This window comes from Equus quagga, chromosome 3 (genome assembly GCF_021613505.1).
Source record: "Equus quagga isolate Etosha38 chromosome 3, UCLA_HA_Equagga_1.0, whole genome shotgun sequence".
Taxonomy (NCBI): domain Eukaryota; kingdom Metazoa; phylum Chordata; class Mammalia; order Perissodactyla; family Equidae; genus Equus; species Equus quagga.
In genome coordinates, this window is record NC_060269.1 from 75,532,779 (window position 1) to 75,549,238 (window position 16,460).

At 43.3% G+C, this 16,460-nt stretch overlaps 1 protein-coding gene and 1 long non-coding RNA gene across 2 annotated transcripts in view; one reads left to right on the plus strand and one right to left on the minus strand.

Moving 5' to 3' along the window:
- LOC124237432 (uncharacterized) overlaps window positions 1–9,622 on the minus strand; it is a 39,154-nt gene extending 29,532 nt beyond the window's left edge. The window contains exons 1-2 of the long non-coding RNA XR_006888003.1: window positions 9,241–9,622; window positions 1,551–1,658 (exon numbers count right to left, since the gene is read on the minus strand). This is a non-coding gene — a long non-coding RNA (uncharacterized LOC124237432). The remainder of the gene's footprint in view (window positions 1–1,550; window positions 1,659–9,240) is intronic.
- A 255-nt stretch (window positions 9,623–9,877) lies between these two features.
- DDIT4L (DNA damage inducible transcript 4 like) lies at window positions 9,878–14,519 on the plus strand. Its single transcript, XM_046655603.1, has 3 exons — window positions 9,878–10,045; window positions 10,301–10,439; window positions 12,306–14,519. Exons 2-3 carry the CDS (start codon window positions 10,349–10,351, stop codon window positions 12,794–12,796), a joined length of 582 nt encoding a protein of 193 aa, XP_046511559.1. The 5' UTR covers window positions 9,878–10,045; window positions 10,301–10,348; the 3' UTR covers window positions 12,797–14,519.
- Window positions 14,520–16,460: the final 1,941 nt, after the last annotated feature.

A 16,460-nucleotide genomic window follows, 5' to 3' on the forward strand; every position in this document is an offset into this window, starting at 1 on the left:
ATCTCATTTTGGACTAGTCACATTTTACCATGCTCACTATTGAGCCAGACGTGTGTAGTGGCTGTGGAAGTGGACAGAGCAGACCTAGGACCTTCCCAAAGCTGCACATGAACTCACGCTCGCTCCTGCACTCAATGGTGACAGCCACAAACACCTGATGTACTGAATTCATCTAACGGAACATTCTACTGTGGGCTACAACAAAGTCATGAGTTTGCAGTGGTTAATAAGAGAGAAACATTGTGTAACTATTTGAACACTGAAATCAAGTGTCAGGCGACTTGAGGGTTATGTCTTAAAGGACATTTTTCTCTGCTGTGCAGCAGATTCTCACCTTAACAGACATCAAGGGGCCTTTGGCTTCAATAAACATAGCAATGTCCCCACATAACAAAACATCTAACGAACGATTTAGTGTAAATAAAATGGTGACCAAAAAACCCCAATTCTTTTGTTGCCTAAGTTGACCAACCAGTGAAGTTATAATGGTCGTTGTAGAGACAGCCCCAATGCTTTCCTCAAAACTGAGAATCAGGAAGAATGTGATATTTTTCTAGTTTTTCCTGGGAATTATGATTAATACTTTCCATTTATAGTTTCTCTCTTTTTAAAATTAGGATAATAATATCTTTCCTACCTTGAATGAGAGAAATTATAACTCCTAACCAATACATTTGTAGAGCATATACAAAAAGGCATAGTCGATGACTAAAATATTTATGAAGTGAATGAACAACTGTTGGCGAGACTATGAGGAAGCAGGAATTCTCATACGTTATTGGTGGGTGCCCAAACTGAACAGCCCCTGTGAAGGATATCCTTTGCTTCAGGAGCCCCTCCTCCGACAGTTTATCTGATAGATATCCCCGCTCACACTCAAAGTGACATGAAGAAGATTATTCATTACAGCATTGGATATAATTGCAAAAATCTGTAAATAATCATAATAACCCTCCGTAAGGTTCTGGTTAAATGAAGATCTACAAAGCAGAACACTATATACAGTAGTCCTCCCTTCTCCTCGGGGGATTTGTTCCAAGAACACCCCAGTGGGGGCCTGAACGCGCAGACAGTACCCAAGCCTATATATTCTGTTTTCCTATACATACATGTTTGAGTGCAACAGCTAAACCAGCACAAATTTGTTTTTCGTTCTGCACGATTTCAAGGGTAGAAGATTCGTTCTTACCGTAGATCTTAGCAACCTAAGCTAGAATTCTTTTTCTTTCCTAAGTGAAGAACTTTCACCTTTTCACTTAAAGGAAGCCCCTTCGTTCCGGCTTCTCTTCGGCATGTCCTAACGGCTAGCATCAGGACTCCTGCGCTTTGGGGCTATTATTGAGTAAAATAAGGGTGACTTGAACACAAGCACTGTGATACCATGACAGTTGATCTGATGACCCAGATGAACACTCAGTGACTAACGGGCTGGGAACGCGTCCAGCGTGGACCTGCGGGACAAAGTGATGATTCACATCCAACGCAGGATGGAGCAGGAGGGCATGAGATGTCCTCCCGCTACTCAGAAAGGTGCTCAATTTAAAACTTACGAATTGCTTATTTCTGGGCTATTCCATTTAATATTTTCGGACCATGGTTGACGGCAGGTAACTGAAACCTTGGAAAGTGAAACCGTGGCGAAGGCGGGACTACTGTGGCTGCAAAAAAGAGAGAGAAACTATATATTCTTCTGAGAGATCACTAAGCTATTTTGTCAGTGCAAAAAGGCAACGTGGAGAACATAAGTATAATATTTTCATTTTGGGTAGAAGCGAGTAAAAATGGAAATATAAGTTAATATGTGCTTGTATTTCCATACAGAAAAACTAAAGCAAGCGGGCACCTCCGGGAGCGGACACCGGGAGCAGCTAAGAGCAGGACCGGGAGTCAGAAGCAGGAATCTGATTTCTCAGTTATGCGCCTGCATTACCTACTGTTTTTTCCGTTTCGTAATTTTTAAATTGGCTATTTGTTTGTAAATTTAAAGTGAATTCTACTTTACTAACTTTATTATTTTTATTTCATTTTGAGTTTTCTGGGCCTGCGTTTTGAGTTTTCAGTAACGCTTCCCTGGGACTACTTAAGAGTAAGGCAAAAGCGCAAGGATCATTATTTTAAACTAATTGTTATTGTTACACTTGTTAGATTCCACCTACACAATCGCCTACAAGGGTTATATCCTTATAATGTCTATCTTCAAACAGCTCCCTGATTTGGGAAGCACAAAAATATTCTTGATTTATGGAGCTTTCATAGTAACTGTTTAAATACAGAGCAAATTCAAAACACTTTTTAACAAGTACTTTATATGTAGATTTCTTTGTAGGCAGCAATATTTCAATAATGAATAAACTAAAAATGCACTAGATATGGAACTCTTAAGTTGGATGTAAATGCTAAAAGTGCAGCTTCTAAGAAAGCTGTGTAAATTGAATAAAAAGGAAAAAATCTAAATCTATTTTTCAGATGTAGAACCACAACTGTTGGTGGACAGACATAAATAACACCAGCCTCAGCGAACACGCTGCTTGTGCAATAAAGCAACAGTGCTGCTCTGACGTTGGCTGTTTAGCTGGCTATCTGATATTCAGCCTTTCCACCCAGGAATAGGTACCTCTACTATCAGCCATTCTGCCCCTCCCCACCTCCATCCTCCACTCCATAGACCCAATGCTCACGTCAAGGATTTTAAGTTCTGTGCAGTGTTGAGGCTTCAGGGTTGGGGTAGGCAGGGAGACAGTCTCCCTCTAGTCGTTGCTCGCCCACAAGGTAAAGCCAAGATGTCCATCAGCCGTGCCCTCAGTATCCCATCAGATCTGGCCATTTCTTGCTTCTCTGTGTGGTCCTGAGGCACAGCAGGACTCTCTTCCAAATATGGGAACTCTCAGGGCTTGCTACCTCTGAGACACAGCCAAAAAGTCAGGCCCTAGTCTCCATTGCTTTGAAATCCATAGATAACTCTCTCCTCCTCTGGCCTGGGTGAATCTCTGTAGTTTCTCAATACTCCTAGATGATTCTGCTGACTCATCCCATCCAAAGTCAGATGCCAAGTCAGTGTAAAAGCTGTATGAGGGCTAGTCTCCTAATTCTCCAGCTAGTGCATCCTTTACTATCTGTTATGCACAAAGTAACATCTACCACTATCTTGAAAAACCCAACATAGCACATGATGAATTATTTGCTGCAGTAGAATGTACATTCAGACAAACAAACTCACATAAGCCAAGTGTGTTTAGGACGACCACCTTTGACTGAGCTCTTAATGTTACCAATCATGCTGCCAGAAACTTAACTATATTGTGTCATTGAGTCTTCCGTATTATAGATGAAGAAGCTGAGATTCAAAGGATTTAAGTTAATTTCATAGTGCTGACTCATGGCAGAGCCAGAAATTGAAGCCTGACCTGATTATGGCCTAAAGTCAAACCCCTAAGGTGTGCTGCTCTGCTACACACGGAAGTGAGCACTGGTTTGTCTTTAGCATGTGGACATCTAAACCTATCGCAAAGGCAACTATATACTGCTATAAATTCACTTGCGAAGTACTATTTATTGCTCAGCTTAGATATGATCCATTAACAGTGCCACCCGACTGAATGCACGTCAGTGTGCTCGCAGCCATGTTGACATGTCCTGAAACGTCGCTTCAGCAACTTATGATTTAGAGCCTCCGTCACAACATAGATCATCTACAAAAGGAGTTCTCAATCACCAGCACAATCTTTCAAAAGGCCAAGTCATTGTTTTAAAGTACGTTTTATGATACAATTAGAGCAGAATACACGCATTACCGCATTTACCCTCTCCAGTAAATGTAGAAGCAATGAGACACATGTCTTTCTGTATCGCCCCCTTCCTTCCAAATTTGCTGTTTCCAAATACATTCCACAGACCCATCACTTTAAACACATTTTACCATGTAAGCCCAATCCTCACGTTACATAATTGGCTTCCAGTTCATCAAGGTTGAAAACAATTCTGATAGGGTCTCAAGTTCATCAAACAGGATTTCATTTTTGTATAATACAGTCTTCTTGGAAAACTGGGCTGTTTTCACATAGCTGTAGGTCGTTTTGTGAGCAAGGCCGAAGGGCTGAGAACCACACAACCACAGATTCGCAGGGCTGTCATGTCTGACCAGAGCTATGGGAAGTCAACAGACACTTGCCCACCTGGGAGTGGATGCACCTTTCCACGAGGCCACGCCTTGCATATAGTAGGAACTCAATAAATGGTTTTCATTAATTGGCCCAAAAAAGGCTTTTCAAGTGCTTAGACGGTCTTATTGTTTCATTTATTCTCTTTAAAATCACTACTTCTCAAATTTTAATTGCATGCAGTATGAATCCCCTAGGAATCTTTGTAACAAGCAGATTCTGTTTCAGTTGTGTTGAGGACTGAGGTTCTGCTTTCCTTACAAGCTCTTAAGTGACATTCACCCTATTGGTCCATGAAATACACTGAGTTGCAAGGCGATAAACCTTCCTTCAAAATCTTCTAATCATTATAATGCTCATATCATTGTGCTGCCACAGCACCCTGGACCACCCCTAACTTATCCCACTAATACTAATCTCGTGTTTACTGGTGTACATTCCTTTCTAAACTATAATCTCCCTGGTGACAGGAACTCTGTTATATTCTCAGTGGCTAACAGATAATTAATACTCAATAAATACTTAACCGAACGTCGGTCAAGCAACAAATGGATATGTACAAAAGATACACCCCTTGAACACATGTAACCACTCCCCTAGCTATCTTTTCATAAAAATGACACCAGGGCATTGGGGATTTTTCAAGTCAGAGCAAAATTCATAATTATAATCATGGCTGATACTTATTGAGTGCATTGTGTATTGGCTCACTTAATCCCCACAACAGCCCTTCATGAGACAAAGTTATTATAATTTTTATTTTAAAGGTAGAAATGGAGGCACAGAAATGTTAAGTTCTTATCGACATCCATATGGCTAGTTAGTGTCGTTTCTGGGATACGACCCTAGCCAGTCAGGCTCCACAGTCCACACATCTACCTGCTACACCATGAATGTTACAAACACAGAACCCCCCTGTGACTTCATCAGGCTTTTTAACTTTACTGTGGCTTTACATTTGCAGAAGGGGAATTGGAGCGCATGCTAAAGACTACACTGCACAATCCTGTCTAGTCCACACACGGGCATTCTTGGATTTAATTCTCTTCTTAGGTAATCTCACAGGTTTATGTCATGAAGCAATGTGTAATTTTTGTGGGACACAAATGTGAATGACAAAAGCTGTGCAACACTTGTCCACCAGAAAAGGCCACCTGGCTGGTACAGGGAGGGGGATCAATGAAGGACCAGCACCTACATTAACACATAGCTTTATTTTCCTCTTCTTATCTTCATGCACATAAAACTTCCAGAGTAATGGTATGTCATGGTGCTGTTCTCAGATTTGAGACTTGCAAAGGTTGTAAGATGTATCCCTAGAAAAATGCCAAGGACCTACTCCGTGTCCTGGCTAACATTCTCTTACATGGGCACCCGGATTATAAATCTGTGCATAATTAAGGAAAATCAGGGACTGTGTGCATTTAAACATATCGGCTTTCTTTATTTAAAGGGAGATAATACATAGCATTGTTTATGAAAAAATCACAGAACTATTTAAAGAGAGGAGTCACTATGGTAACCATTTCTCTGCTTGAATTTAGAGAGTCAATGCCTTCTGCTACTGGAAGATTCTCTAAGCTTGTAGCAGCAAGTATTACATATTATTTTCATCAGGCCTTTTATTGCTTATACTAGATAAGTCTCCATGTTACCTTACTTAGTGGAAAATCCTTTGGCATTCTATAGGATAACTCATACTGCACATTTAATTATTAAGTGAAAATTTTATTGGCTGGAGCATTCTCAAAGACAAATAAAAATAATGATAAAATAGCTCATCCAGAATGTTAACAGAGGGTCATACACATCTTGAAACAATTGGGTGGTTCTATGGTCAATTATTTCAAAGGCCTGTATATTTCCTTTTTTTCCAGAAAACCATTCCCTGGATTAATAAAGGAAAGATAATATGTATAACTCTGTATTTTGCACCAAGACAACTTTTTACCCACATTATTTTCTCACGTCTCATTGGGAGATCTCCTTCCCACCCTCCCATACAAATATGCACGTATTGTAATAAAAAAGGCTTTCCCAATGAGCAGCAAATATTTTCCAGATTTCCTGCAAACAGGAAAGACTACAAGTTTTGTTTAATAATACTTCCCCGATCTCACTCAGGCTCTCTCTGAACTGGAGAACTACAATTTCAGAACAATAATAATGGCAATAATAATAACTGTCACTCATTAAGCGCTTGCTATGTACTAGGCCCTATCCTAAGACTCATGCAAGTACGAGATTTACAAACTTAGCACAACCAAGGAGAGCCAGAGACAGTGTGCATTTAAAGATCCCAGATTTACTTATCAAAAAGAGAGAATATTTAGCATTGATTAGAGGGGTTTCTCTTTCAGTCCTCACAACCACCCTACAAGCTTGCTAAGGGACCTTGGATATTACACAGATAACCTTCCATGTCCTGTAAATCCTCCGTGAACCCACTGTACAGATTAGGAAACTCAGTCATTTTTGCCTCTGGTGTCATAGTTTATGAGATGAAATAAGAAACGCACTGCATGTAAACATATTAATAAGAGCTCAGGAACAATGCTCATACTGGGATAAAGAGAAAAAGTTGGCTGGTGAAACGTGAAACAAACATTCCGCACTCCAAATCAGGAGCACACAAGACGCCGGTGATTCCTGTAATGCCACATGAAAGCCCCACATTTGTTGCTGGTTTATTGCAATATCCCTGCTATTCTGAATTGACACTTTATGTAAGTAAGCATATTATGAATACTATTTTTATACATTGGGGGTGGAACTTAAATATTTGCATATACATCCAATGAACGTACTGTTGCTATTTGTTACTTGCTGTTTCTCTTTCCTTTTTATAAGAAGGTGGATGAGTAAATCAAAGTAATAAAAAAAGAAAGTATGCTTGAGTTAAAGCCTTTGCTTATGCTTTTTGGTAGATTGCTATACTACATTGGTATATGAAAGGCAATCAAATTATTTAACCAATTAGATTTTCTCTTCATAAACAACTATTATTTCCAGTAAGCATCCTCGCAAACTATTTTTCCAGGATTAATGAGAGCGGCTATAACAAGACAGAAATGACATGTGCTCGACATTGACCTGAGACATACCCGAGGGGCACCAATGTGAAGAATAAACTGCATCCACAACATTAAAAAATCTAATAGACTGAATGTGTCATCTCTTGGCAAGACTATTACGGTACTTAGTTTTTCCTAATTCTATTCTATGTTTCATTTTTAAAATCAGCTCTGTTTATGTAATCCTGCAAAGACATCAACTGGTGATAGAATAGATTTTTTACCCTTTTAAGTGAATAAAGAAAGACAGACAATCTCCACAACTAATTATCCCAGCTATGTGTTCTGCATCAGTCATCAGTAATTTCTGAAAGCTAGGCCAACTCAGCCAAAAACAGTGATATTATTCAATGTCTTTTGTACATAGGGAAATGATTTTATGCAGTAAAATCCCGAAGGCCTTTGCAAAATTTCAGTTAGTCAGGTGAGCCAGGAGTAACCATTACTTTCTAGCGGTGCAATAATCTTTCTGGCCCTTTGAGAGTACTTAGTTTATGACTTATGCCAAATACACTAAGGAAACTGAAATGGGTAATTTCTTTGTCTCACTGGTGTCGGTTTGGTTTTGTTGTCAGTGCAGTGGAGTCCGGATTCAACTCCAGCGACCCCATGGACAGCAGAGCAGAACCCTGCCCGGTCTTTTTGAACCATCTTCTCACCTTCCGGTGCTGCATCAGATGATGCTCTGCTGCTATTCACAGGGTTTTCATGACCAATTTATTCAGAAGTGGGTGGCCGGGAGCTCTTCTTAGTCTATCTTAGTCGGGAAGCTCTGATGAAACCTGTCCACCATGAGTGACCCTGCTGGAATTTGAAATCCCCACAGCATAGCTTTCAGCAACATGCAGCCTCTACAGTGTAACAACTGAGGGAGTGGTGGTTCTTCCCTGTTGGGAAAGGAACCAGGGCCACAGGGCTCTCTTAACCTTTAGATCACAGAGGCTGGAGGTAGGTTCAGACCACCCATTATATTGTTCTAATAACTCTCTTTGGAGGCAGCCTTATCAATATTGCCACCCAGATAAGGAAAGGAGGCTCTGTGCCCTGGGCCCCACCCCCAGACTGCCAGGCAGCTGCCGTCCCAGACCTGACCAGGGGCCCATCCATTGGTCCTGAACACAGTAGCCACTGAAATTGCTTTTTAATCAGCTTAAATGGGCTTGTTTATTTTCCACTTTTCTAGTATTGAAATAGAAGTGGAATCTACTTTCAAAGACCAGCCTATCAGCACCTCCTTCCCTGGCTCCCTGACCTTCAGGCGGCGCAGCCGCCTGAGTGGAGTTAAAAATGGACTGTCAAGCTGGCTTTAATTTCTGCGGCTCTGCCTCCAGTGTCCTCCCACTGATCTGTTTATCACACTCTCCTTGCCCCTTCTGTTGGTGTTTTTCTTACTAGGAGTTTTTAGTCTAAACCGTTGAAACTGCTTTTCAAGGCCCTAACCTTCCAATCCTTGTACACCTAATCCGAGAAGACCAGGAGCCAACACCAGACCCTCCTACTTGTAGAAACCGTCTTTCCCATCCAGGCAGCCCCCCCTCCCGTTCCTCTCCTGAGCCCACACCGTCACTGGGAATGCCCCCTTCGGACGGATGGTCTCCTACTGGCACACTAACGCAGAAAAAGGGTGGCTTAGTAACTTCGGAAGAAGACATACTGCTTAGCTTTTTCTTACGGGTTACGGGAGCGTGTCGACTGTCCGCCCACCTCCTCTGGCCCTCTGTGCGCTCAAGGTCAGACAGCACGTCAAACCCAGGGGGTCACCCCTAGCAGGGTATAAACTCTGTCATAGCCTCAAGCCCCTTCAAGCCGGCCCAAACCCAATTCCTCCCCTTAACAGGGCTCGCCAGGAACTTCTGCCTCTGGGAATGACAATGCTCCCAGCGACTGGGCGGGTAGAGCAAGCAGCTAAGATCTCACTAACGGTTTTGTTCAGTTTCTTGGCAAACTCCTCTTCATGCAAGCTCCCGGCGCTCTGGAGCCAGGTCTAATTAAAAGAGTACCAGGCTCACCCTTCTCGCGGAGAAAACGCATTAGTCGTAGATGAAACGGCACGGAGGCTGCCGGGAGCGCAGTGGGTGATAAAGACCCTTCCTAAAATGCTTCCGATGCGGGATAAGGCCGGCTAGATCTGACCGCGGGCAACAGAGGAGCACAGAGAAACCCTGGGGCAGGACGCGCAGTAAAGTTGACTTGGTTAGAGGCCAGACTTAAGTGCGTAAATCATGCTCATCGAACATCGAAACAGATTAAAGCAAAGGGTTCAGTCTGACACAGCAAAGGCTCGGGTCGTGGGAACAGACAAAGGGCAGAAAGCCTCCCGCTGCCCGGCACAGAATCCTAACGAGGGCACCAGCAGCGTGAGCGCGCGCTGGGGAAAAGGTCGCATCAAAGAACCAGGTTAGTGGTGGAGGAGAGTGATCAGTTTGGGGCGAGTTGGGACCCCGGAATTGCGGTCGCGGTAACCGTGGCCCACCCGGGCAACAGCAGGCGTCAACCCTACCGCAAACTTAACCTCATCTCCCAGCGGCTCGCCTAGGGCGGCTGGAGTGTCCGGGTGGACCTGCGACCCGACCCGGGAGGGCGGGGCGCGGGCCGGGGCAGGGGGGAGGCCGGGCCTATAAAGTGCCCGCTGCGCGGAGGCGAGGCTGCTCGGTGGAGCCAAAGCTGGGCGGGCTGGGGCGAGCTGGTGCCGATCGCTGCTCGGGTCTGCAGGTCCCTGCGGCCCCGAGGGAGGGGCTCCTGAGGACAGAGCCTGCCTCTGTTTACCCCGCAGCTTTGCCAGCGAGCGCATCGGCCCCAGCGAACCCCCAGCAGGTGAGCTAGGCGGCGACGTGGGCGGGGGGGAGCAGGGGCGCTGGGTGAGTTCCGCGGGGCAAGTCGGCTCCAAGTTTTGCTAACTTTGAGTTCGTTTCCGCTCCCGGGGCTCTGTAAACTCGAGTTGCAGGGGCCAGTTCCTCCCCTTTGGAAACGGAATGCCTCGGCTAGTTCGCTCCGGGGACGCTGGGCATTTTAGGAGCCTCTGCACATTTTGCCTGCTTTTGCAAAGCTATCCTTGCCGCCTTTTTCCAGCACCCGGAAAGGCCGTTCCGCCCCGCGAGAGAAAGAGGGCCGTTGACCATGGTTGCGACCGGCAGTTTGAGCAGTAAGAACCCGGCCAGCATTTCAGAGCTGCTGGACGGTGGCTTCCACCGGGGGAGCCTGTTAAATGGTGAGTTTCCCAGGTGCCGGCCTCCCTCCCCTGCGGAGGTCGCAGCCCCTGGATGGACGGGATTGGCAAACGTGCGGTGTGGGCCCCTCCTTTGAGGTAGGGAATGCCACAAAATCCATCTGAAGAGACTCCTTTCCAAACTTTCCAGCATCTTCTGTCCGATAGTGAGAAACAAAAGTAGCAAAATGAAATACCTGAGGGCTGCGTAGGTCGAGTCTGCGTCTAATGGGCTCTTTGGGATTAAAAGTTACATGGATTCCTTACCCGACGCGGTTTTGAAGATATGGTGAATTTTAAGTGTAGAGTTATGTGCGTTTTAAGAAATGTATTCACGCGTGTAGCCGCTACCCTCACCCCCTCCCTCTGAATTCCCATGTACCCATTTGCCATCAATTCCCCCCTCCCTCCCCCGTCCCCAGAGAAACACTGACCTGCTTTTTGTCAGCATAGGTTAATTTTACTTCTAGAGTTTCATACAGACGTAACCATGTCATATGTACCATTCTGATTGTGGTTTCTTCTCCGCAGCTTAAGGATTTTGAGATTCTTCCGCGTTGTTGCCTATATCAGTGTTTCTTTCTATTGCTGAGTGGTATTCTATTTGTGGATATACCCATTATCCCATTTTTAATGCCGAAAGGAAACTTTAAAACAGCAGTGATGCTGGACATATTGTCATTTGCAATTTTAAACAGCAGTTTCTAAATTAACCCACTGCTCTGCCACTGAGGAGCTGTGTGGGCATAGACACATTGTTTAAGATCTCTGGGCCTTTCTCATTTAGAAGGCAAAGTGGTTGATGATCGAATTTTATAGGCCAAAGCTCTAAAGTTCTCTATCTTCAACATGGATAAAAACATGGAGCCTTACAATTTGGAGTGCGTTTGTTTCATTTAGTTATTTAAAAAACAGTGATCTAAGTGACTGCATGATGTGGAGAGAGGAACAGTAGCCATGAAGGTGAGGCGGGCCCTGGCGGGAGCCCTGGGGCCTCTCCTGCGCCCGCTAGGTTGACTGTGTGTGGCATGGCCTCCTGCCAAGTGGTAGGATTAATTTGGAAGGTAGGTGACCAAACGTGGAGCTATCTCTTTTCCTTTGAGCAAAGCTAATTTTGTTTTCCTAGAACTATTTTGTTTTGCTTGGCTACGAGAAACCACCCAGCCAGTTATAAATATCCTTGTGAACCTCAGAGGTCTGCTCCGAGCACTTTTTAATCAAAGAGCTTGTAGCTAAAATTAGGATCTACAGACAATTCCAGTAATGACTTTTAAAGAACGATACAAATTTGATAGATATTTAAAATAGCTCTTCGAGGCCATCGTAAGTTCATCACTAAAGAACAATAGCAAAAATTCTTTATTTTACAATAATGAATGCATATATTCTTAGAGTTAGAAGGTAACTATCTCTTAGTCAAAAAAAAAACCTTATAAACATTTTTTTTTTTTTCAGAAGTAGTGGGTAGTGTCTGGAAAGCAAAATTAGATAAACAAGTAAGGGAGCCAGGAAGCAAGAAGATCACTAGTAATCTAGGATCACCAGAAATAGATTTTTGATGCAGAGTTTTTAAGATTGTGTATCTGTGTACACACATAAATGTAAAGAAAAATAGTTATATCCTATCCACCCTATTTATCAAAACCTTTATTTCACAGATGACCCTTCGTTCTCAGAGAGGTCAAACACCTTGCTCTGTTATGCTCAGCTAGCTAACAAACAGCCAAGTGAGATCAGCCAACTCCCAAACTAGTATTAGAAACAGCCTGCCTCAGTGGATAGAAGCAACCAGTGTTGATATCTTGGTGTGTTTTTTCTGCTGCTGGATTTCTTTCAGTTTTTTAAATCTTAAACTTCCATTTTCTACAGATTTTGACTACTGGGATTATGTTGTTCCTGAACCCAACCTCAGTGAGGTGATATTTGAGGAGACAACTTGCCAGAATTTGGTTAAAATGCTGGAGAACTGTCTGTCCAAATCAAAGCAAACCAAACTCGGTTGCTCCAAAGTCCTTGTCCCGGAGAAACTGACCCGGAGAATCGCGCAGGACGTGCTGCGGCTGTCGTCCACTGAGCCCTGCGGCCTGCGCGGGTGTGTGATGCACGTGAACCTGGAGATTGAAAATGTATGTAAAAAGCTGGATCGGATCGTGTGCGATTCTAGCGTGGTGCCCACTTTCGAGCTGACGCTTGTGTTTAAACAGGAGAGCTGCTCATGGACGAGCTTCAGGGACTTTTTCTTTAGTCGAGGGCGCTTCTCCTCTGGCCTCAAGCGAACTCTGATCCTGAGCTCAGGATTTCGACTTGTTAAGAAAAAGCTTTACTCCTTGATTGGAACCACAGTCGTTGAAGAGTGCTGAAAGGGAAACATTTAACAGGTCCTCTGTATGATTGGGTCATAAAACCGCCCGGCTGCTGGGCTGCTCTGGTCTAGCCACATAGTTTGCCTGCCTGCTCTCCACAAGAAGCCCCATATGGAGTTCGGCTTCCTCTTTCATATGCATAGCAACCCCAACACAGGGCTTATTCTGTGGCTTTTGAGAAATGACCCAAGAGAATATACATTGTCTGCATATATCACATTTTTTACAAAATGGAATGGAATGGAATAAGGGAGGAAAAGAAGCAATACCCTTTAGTTTTATATTTGACCCCACAAAGTTATTCAGGTAGTCTTGCTAATAGACTCCATAAACCAACTTCACCTAGTTTGATTTTCATATGGCTTTCTTTCTCTAAGTTTTCAGAGTGATCCTTTCAATTACAGAATCTTACTGAATGATGCTTAGTCCATCAAAACTTCCAGAAGCCCACACCTCCAATTTCATGCCCCTACTCAAGTGAGTGAGCTTCATTAAAACTTAACCCCATGCCAGGGTGAATAATAACCGTCACAGCGAAGCAGAACTCGTCACTGCATCAGGAGTTTCTTTGCATCCTCTCCTCTTTAAAGAGGAAGCAAAAGCTAGAGCTGCCGTTTTGTAACCACAGTATTGTTTTAAGTGACTTTATGGTACAATATAAGCTCAGTTTTGCTAGTTCTCTTGTATTGAATGGTTATCTTTCAACTAGAAAAATGGAAAACGTTGGACTGATTTTTTGCATGTAGATGATTACTGTTGCATTGAGTGAATGGGGAAAGAGTTCTCAGGCTGGCTCCTTTCTCCTCCATTTGCTAATCAAGCTTCTTTTCACTCTTTCATGTGCTTCATCTCAGGTGAGCCATCTCACCAGGTCAGTGTTATCTCATCCCTGGCCTCTCTTGGGAACCAAAGTATCTCTCCTTAACCCGAATCCTCAGAGAGATAGCTGCACACTCCCACTTTTAATTATTGATGAGCCTATTTACAAAACCTGCTTTGGCTCTGGGTAGCCAGTTTATAGTACAGACCAGAGAAAGCAAGTCATGATGTGGCTAACCAGTGCACGCACCCAGCCCTGGATTCCTGGCCCCAGGGGCCAATAAAGGCCTTATTTTGTTCTGGTTCCAACCAGCTAGATTAGATCAGATGACTATCCTTGTTTTTTTTATGTGAATGAGAGAATGTAGCCCCCACTGCAGTGTTCCATTCAGCAAACCTTCAGGTCCTTGCTGGAGGCCACGGATAAGGACCTCATTCAGGTGTCCTGCCCAAGCTGTTAGCACCACTTTGCATACCTGAGGCCAGGGTTGTAAAGACAGGTGGCTTCAGCCTGGTGTATCTCAAAAGCGGGTGTGATCCTATTACTAATTCCATAAATGACGTAAGTTTCACTGTTCAAATCAGCAAGTGTTCTAACTAAACTCTTCAAATGATTGGGAAGATTCCACAGAACGGATCCCTACAGGACGGGATGGGGTCAGTCAGCTTTGTCTTGCGTGTCTGTCATAGTTCAGGGCTCTCAGGTCACTGTGATGCTGTGGGTGAGGCTTCTCCCGTGGAGGTAGACCTGTGGTCCTTTTCCCACTAACAGCTGTCTTTGACTCTCTTGTCTTTGATGTTCACAAAATGGTGATGGCTGATAGAGACTCTTAAATTAATATTCCTGTTAAAGGAAATTAAGGTTTGTCTATTTTTGACAATAAAGTATTGTATTTTTTAATTCTGTTGTCCTCTTTGTCTTTTCTGAGTTATGCAATGAGCACCCTAAAATATATTTGAAAATATTTGAGGAAAGGTGACAAAACAATTATTTATCCCCTTTTTGACAAAGGCTAGTTGTACCCTTTATTATCATATTCCAATTGCATTTATTGCATTTGCTTATGTATCAATAAAGAGTGATTTGCTTCATAATTTTTCAAATACAGCAATACTTTTTATACAAAGACATTAATAATTTGAGCTCCTTTGGCAACCACCTTTTTAAAAAACTCATTGTGTAAAGGCTTTTCTATAGTTTTCCTAATGACCAAATGCAGATTTATCAAATTGTAAGATCAGTGTACATTTTCACATTTATCAGAATATTCTCTTGGAACAACATATCTTTCTAATTCCACTATTCATCAATTTGAATTTTTAATCTTTTTCACCTATATTTTCAGTCTCCTTGACACTGGCTTAACACAAAGTTGACATAAGGGAAGCCATATTGGAGAAAAGAAACCATATTGTAACTTTAAATGACCTCTCTAACTGACTGGCCCAGACATGCCCTGTAAGTGTTGTGTCCCCTCCCAGCAGCTTTAAGATGATAACTTTGTTCTTTTGAGTTCCTTAGGAATGTGATGACCATTCCACGCCCCTCCCTCCCACCCTTGCAGAGAGGCCATACTGATAGCCATCATCAATGACAATTGGAAGTCCAGGGTATAGGGCCATTGCTCTGGTCTCTGATGCACATCCAGTAAAACAAAGGACTATCAGGAACTGGGACCAGATGTCTGCCCCGCCCAGAGACCAGCCACCTCCCCCACCTGGAGACTGGCCTCATATATAACTGGCCTATTGTCTTTCTTCTGTGAGACGGTGCTTTTGGACATGAGTCGGCCATCTTCCCTCTTGCTAGCAAGTTGCAATAAAGTCCTTTCTCTCCCACCACCTTGCCTCCTGACTACTAGCATGTCTTGGGGCAAGTAGAAGAGCCCACTTGGGTGGTAACATCCTCACATTCATGGTCATTAGCTCAGATTTCTTCCGCTACATAACCCACATTTAACAAGACTTACTAAGTGCTAGGCTCTGTTCTAGGTGCTTTACATAAATTCTCATTTATTCTTCACAACAGCCTATGAAATGAGACTGCTGTCATCTCTATTTTAGAGATAAATGACCAGAAACAGAGAGGTTAAGTGACTTATGCAAAGTCACCAACTGGCGCAGGAAGGCCGGAGCATAAAACCAAGCCGGCTCTGGGGCCTGAGCTCACCGCACTGCTTCCAAGTGCATGAACAGCACAGAGACCTCACCCGCAGCACCAAAGACTGTGTGAAACGATGTCAGCAACCTTTGCCCCTAAATCTGAAGAAAGAATTCTTAATGTAGAATTCTTAAGTCTTTTCAGGTAGGGAAAATGAGGAAACTACTGACAGTATTCACCCTTCATTGGAGCAGAGCTGTGCTTAAAATGAAAAACATCCAAACGTTTAAAAGACGTGAGTTTCAATCCTGGCATGTTCGTGCTTATCTTGTGCAATTGGCCTGTTTACTTTTTCATGTACCTTCAAAAGAAGGTGTGATGCGTCCCCCAGCTATCTCAAGAGGGAATAAAATAGCGAGAGTGTGTGACGGCCTCCTGAAAGAATGGATGTCTCATTTTCCTCTTATTAACAGAAAGAGAGTATTATATTACAGGAATGGATTCAATCTGATTCTGTTCACCAGTGACATAATCTATATCCTCATGGAGTCAGCTTCGTGTTGCACTATTGACAGTTTTCCCATTTTCATAGTGGAAGGATGTATAAGTATAACAATCTTAAGTCTATTACACTCAGTTCTCAATTATCTATATTGGTGTAAACAAGTGATAATCAGAGAAGTCCAAGGCAGGTTGATGGCAGATAAGGAGGGAGAGGTACATGGTGATGCATCATGCAGA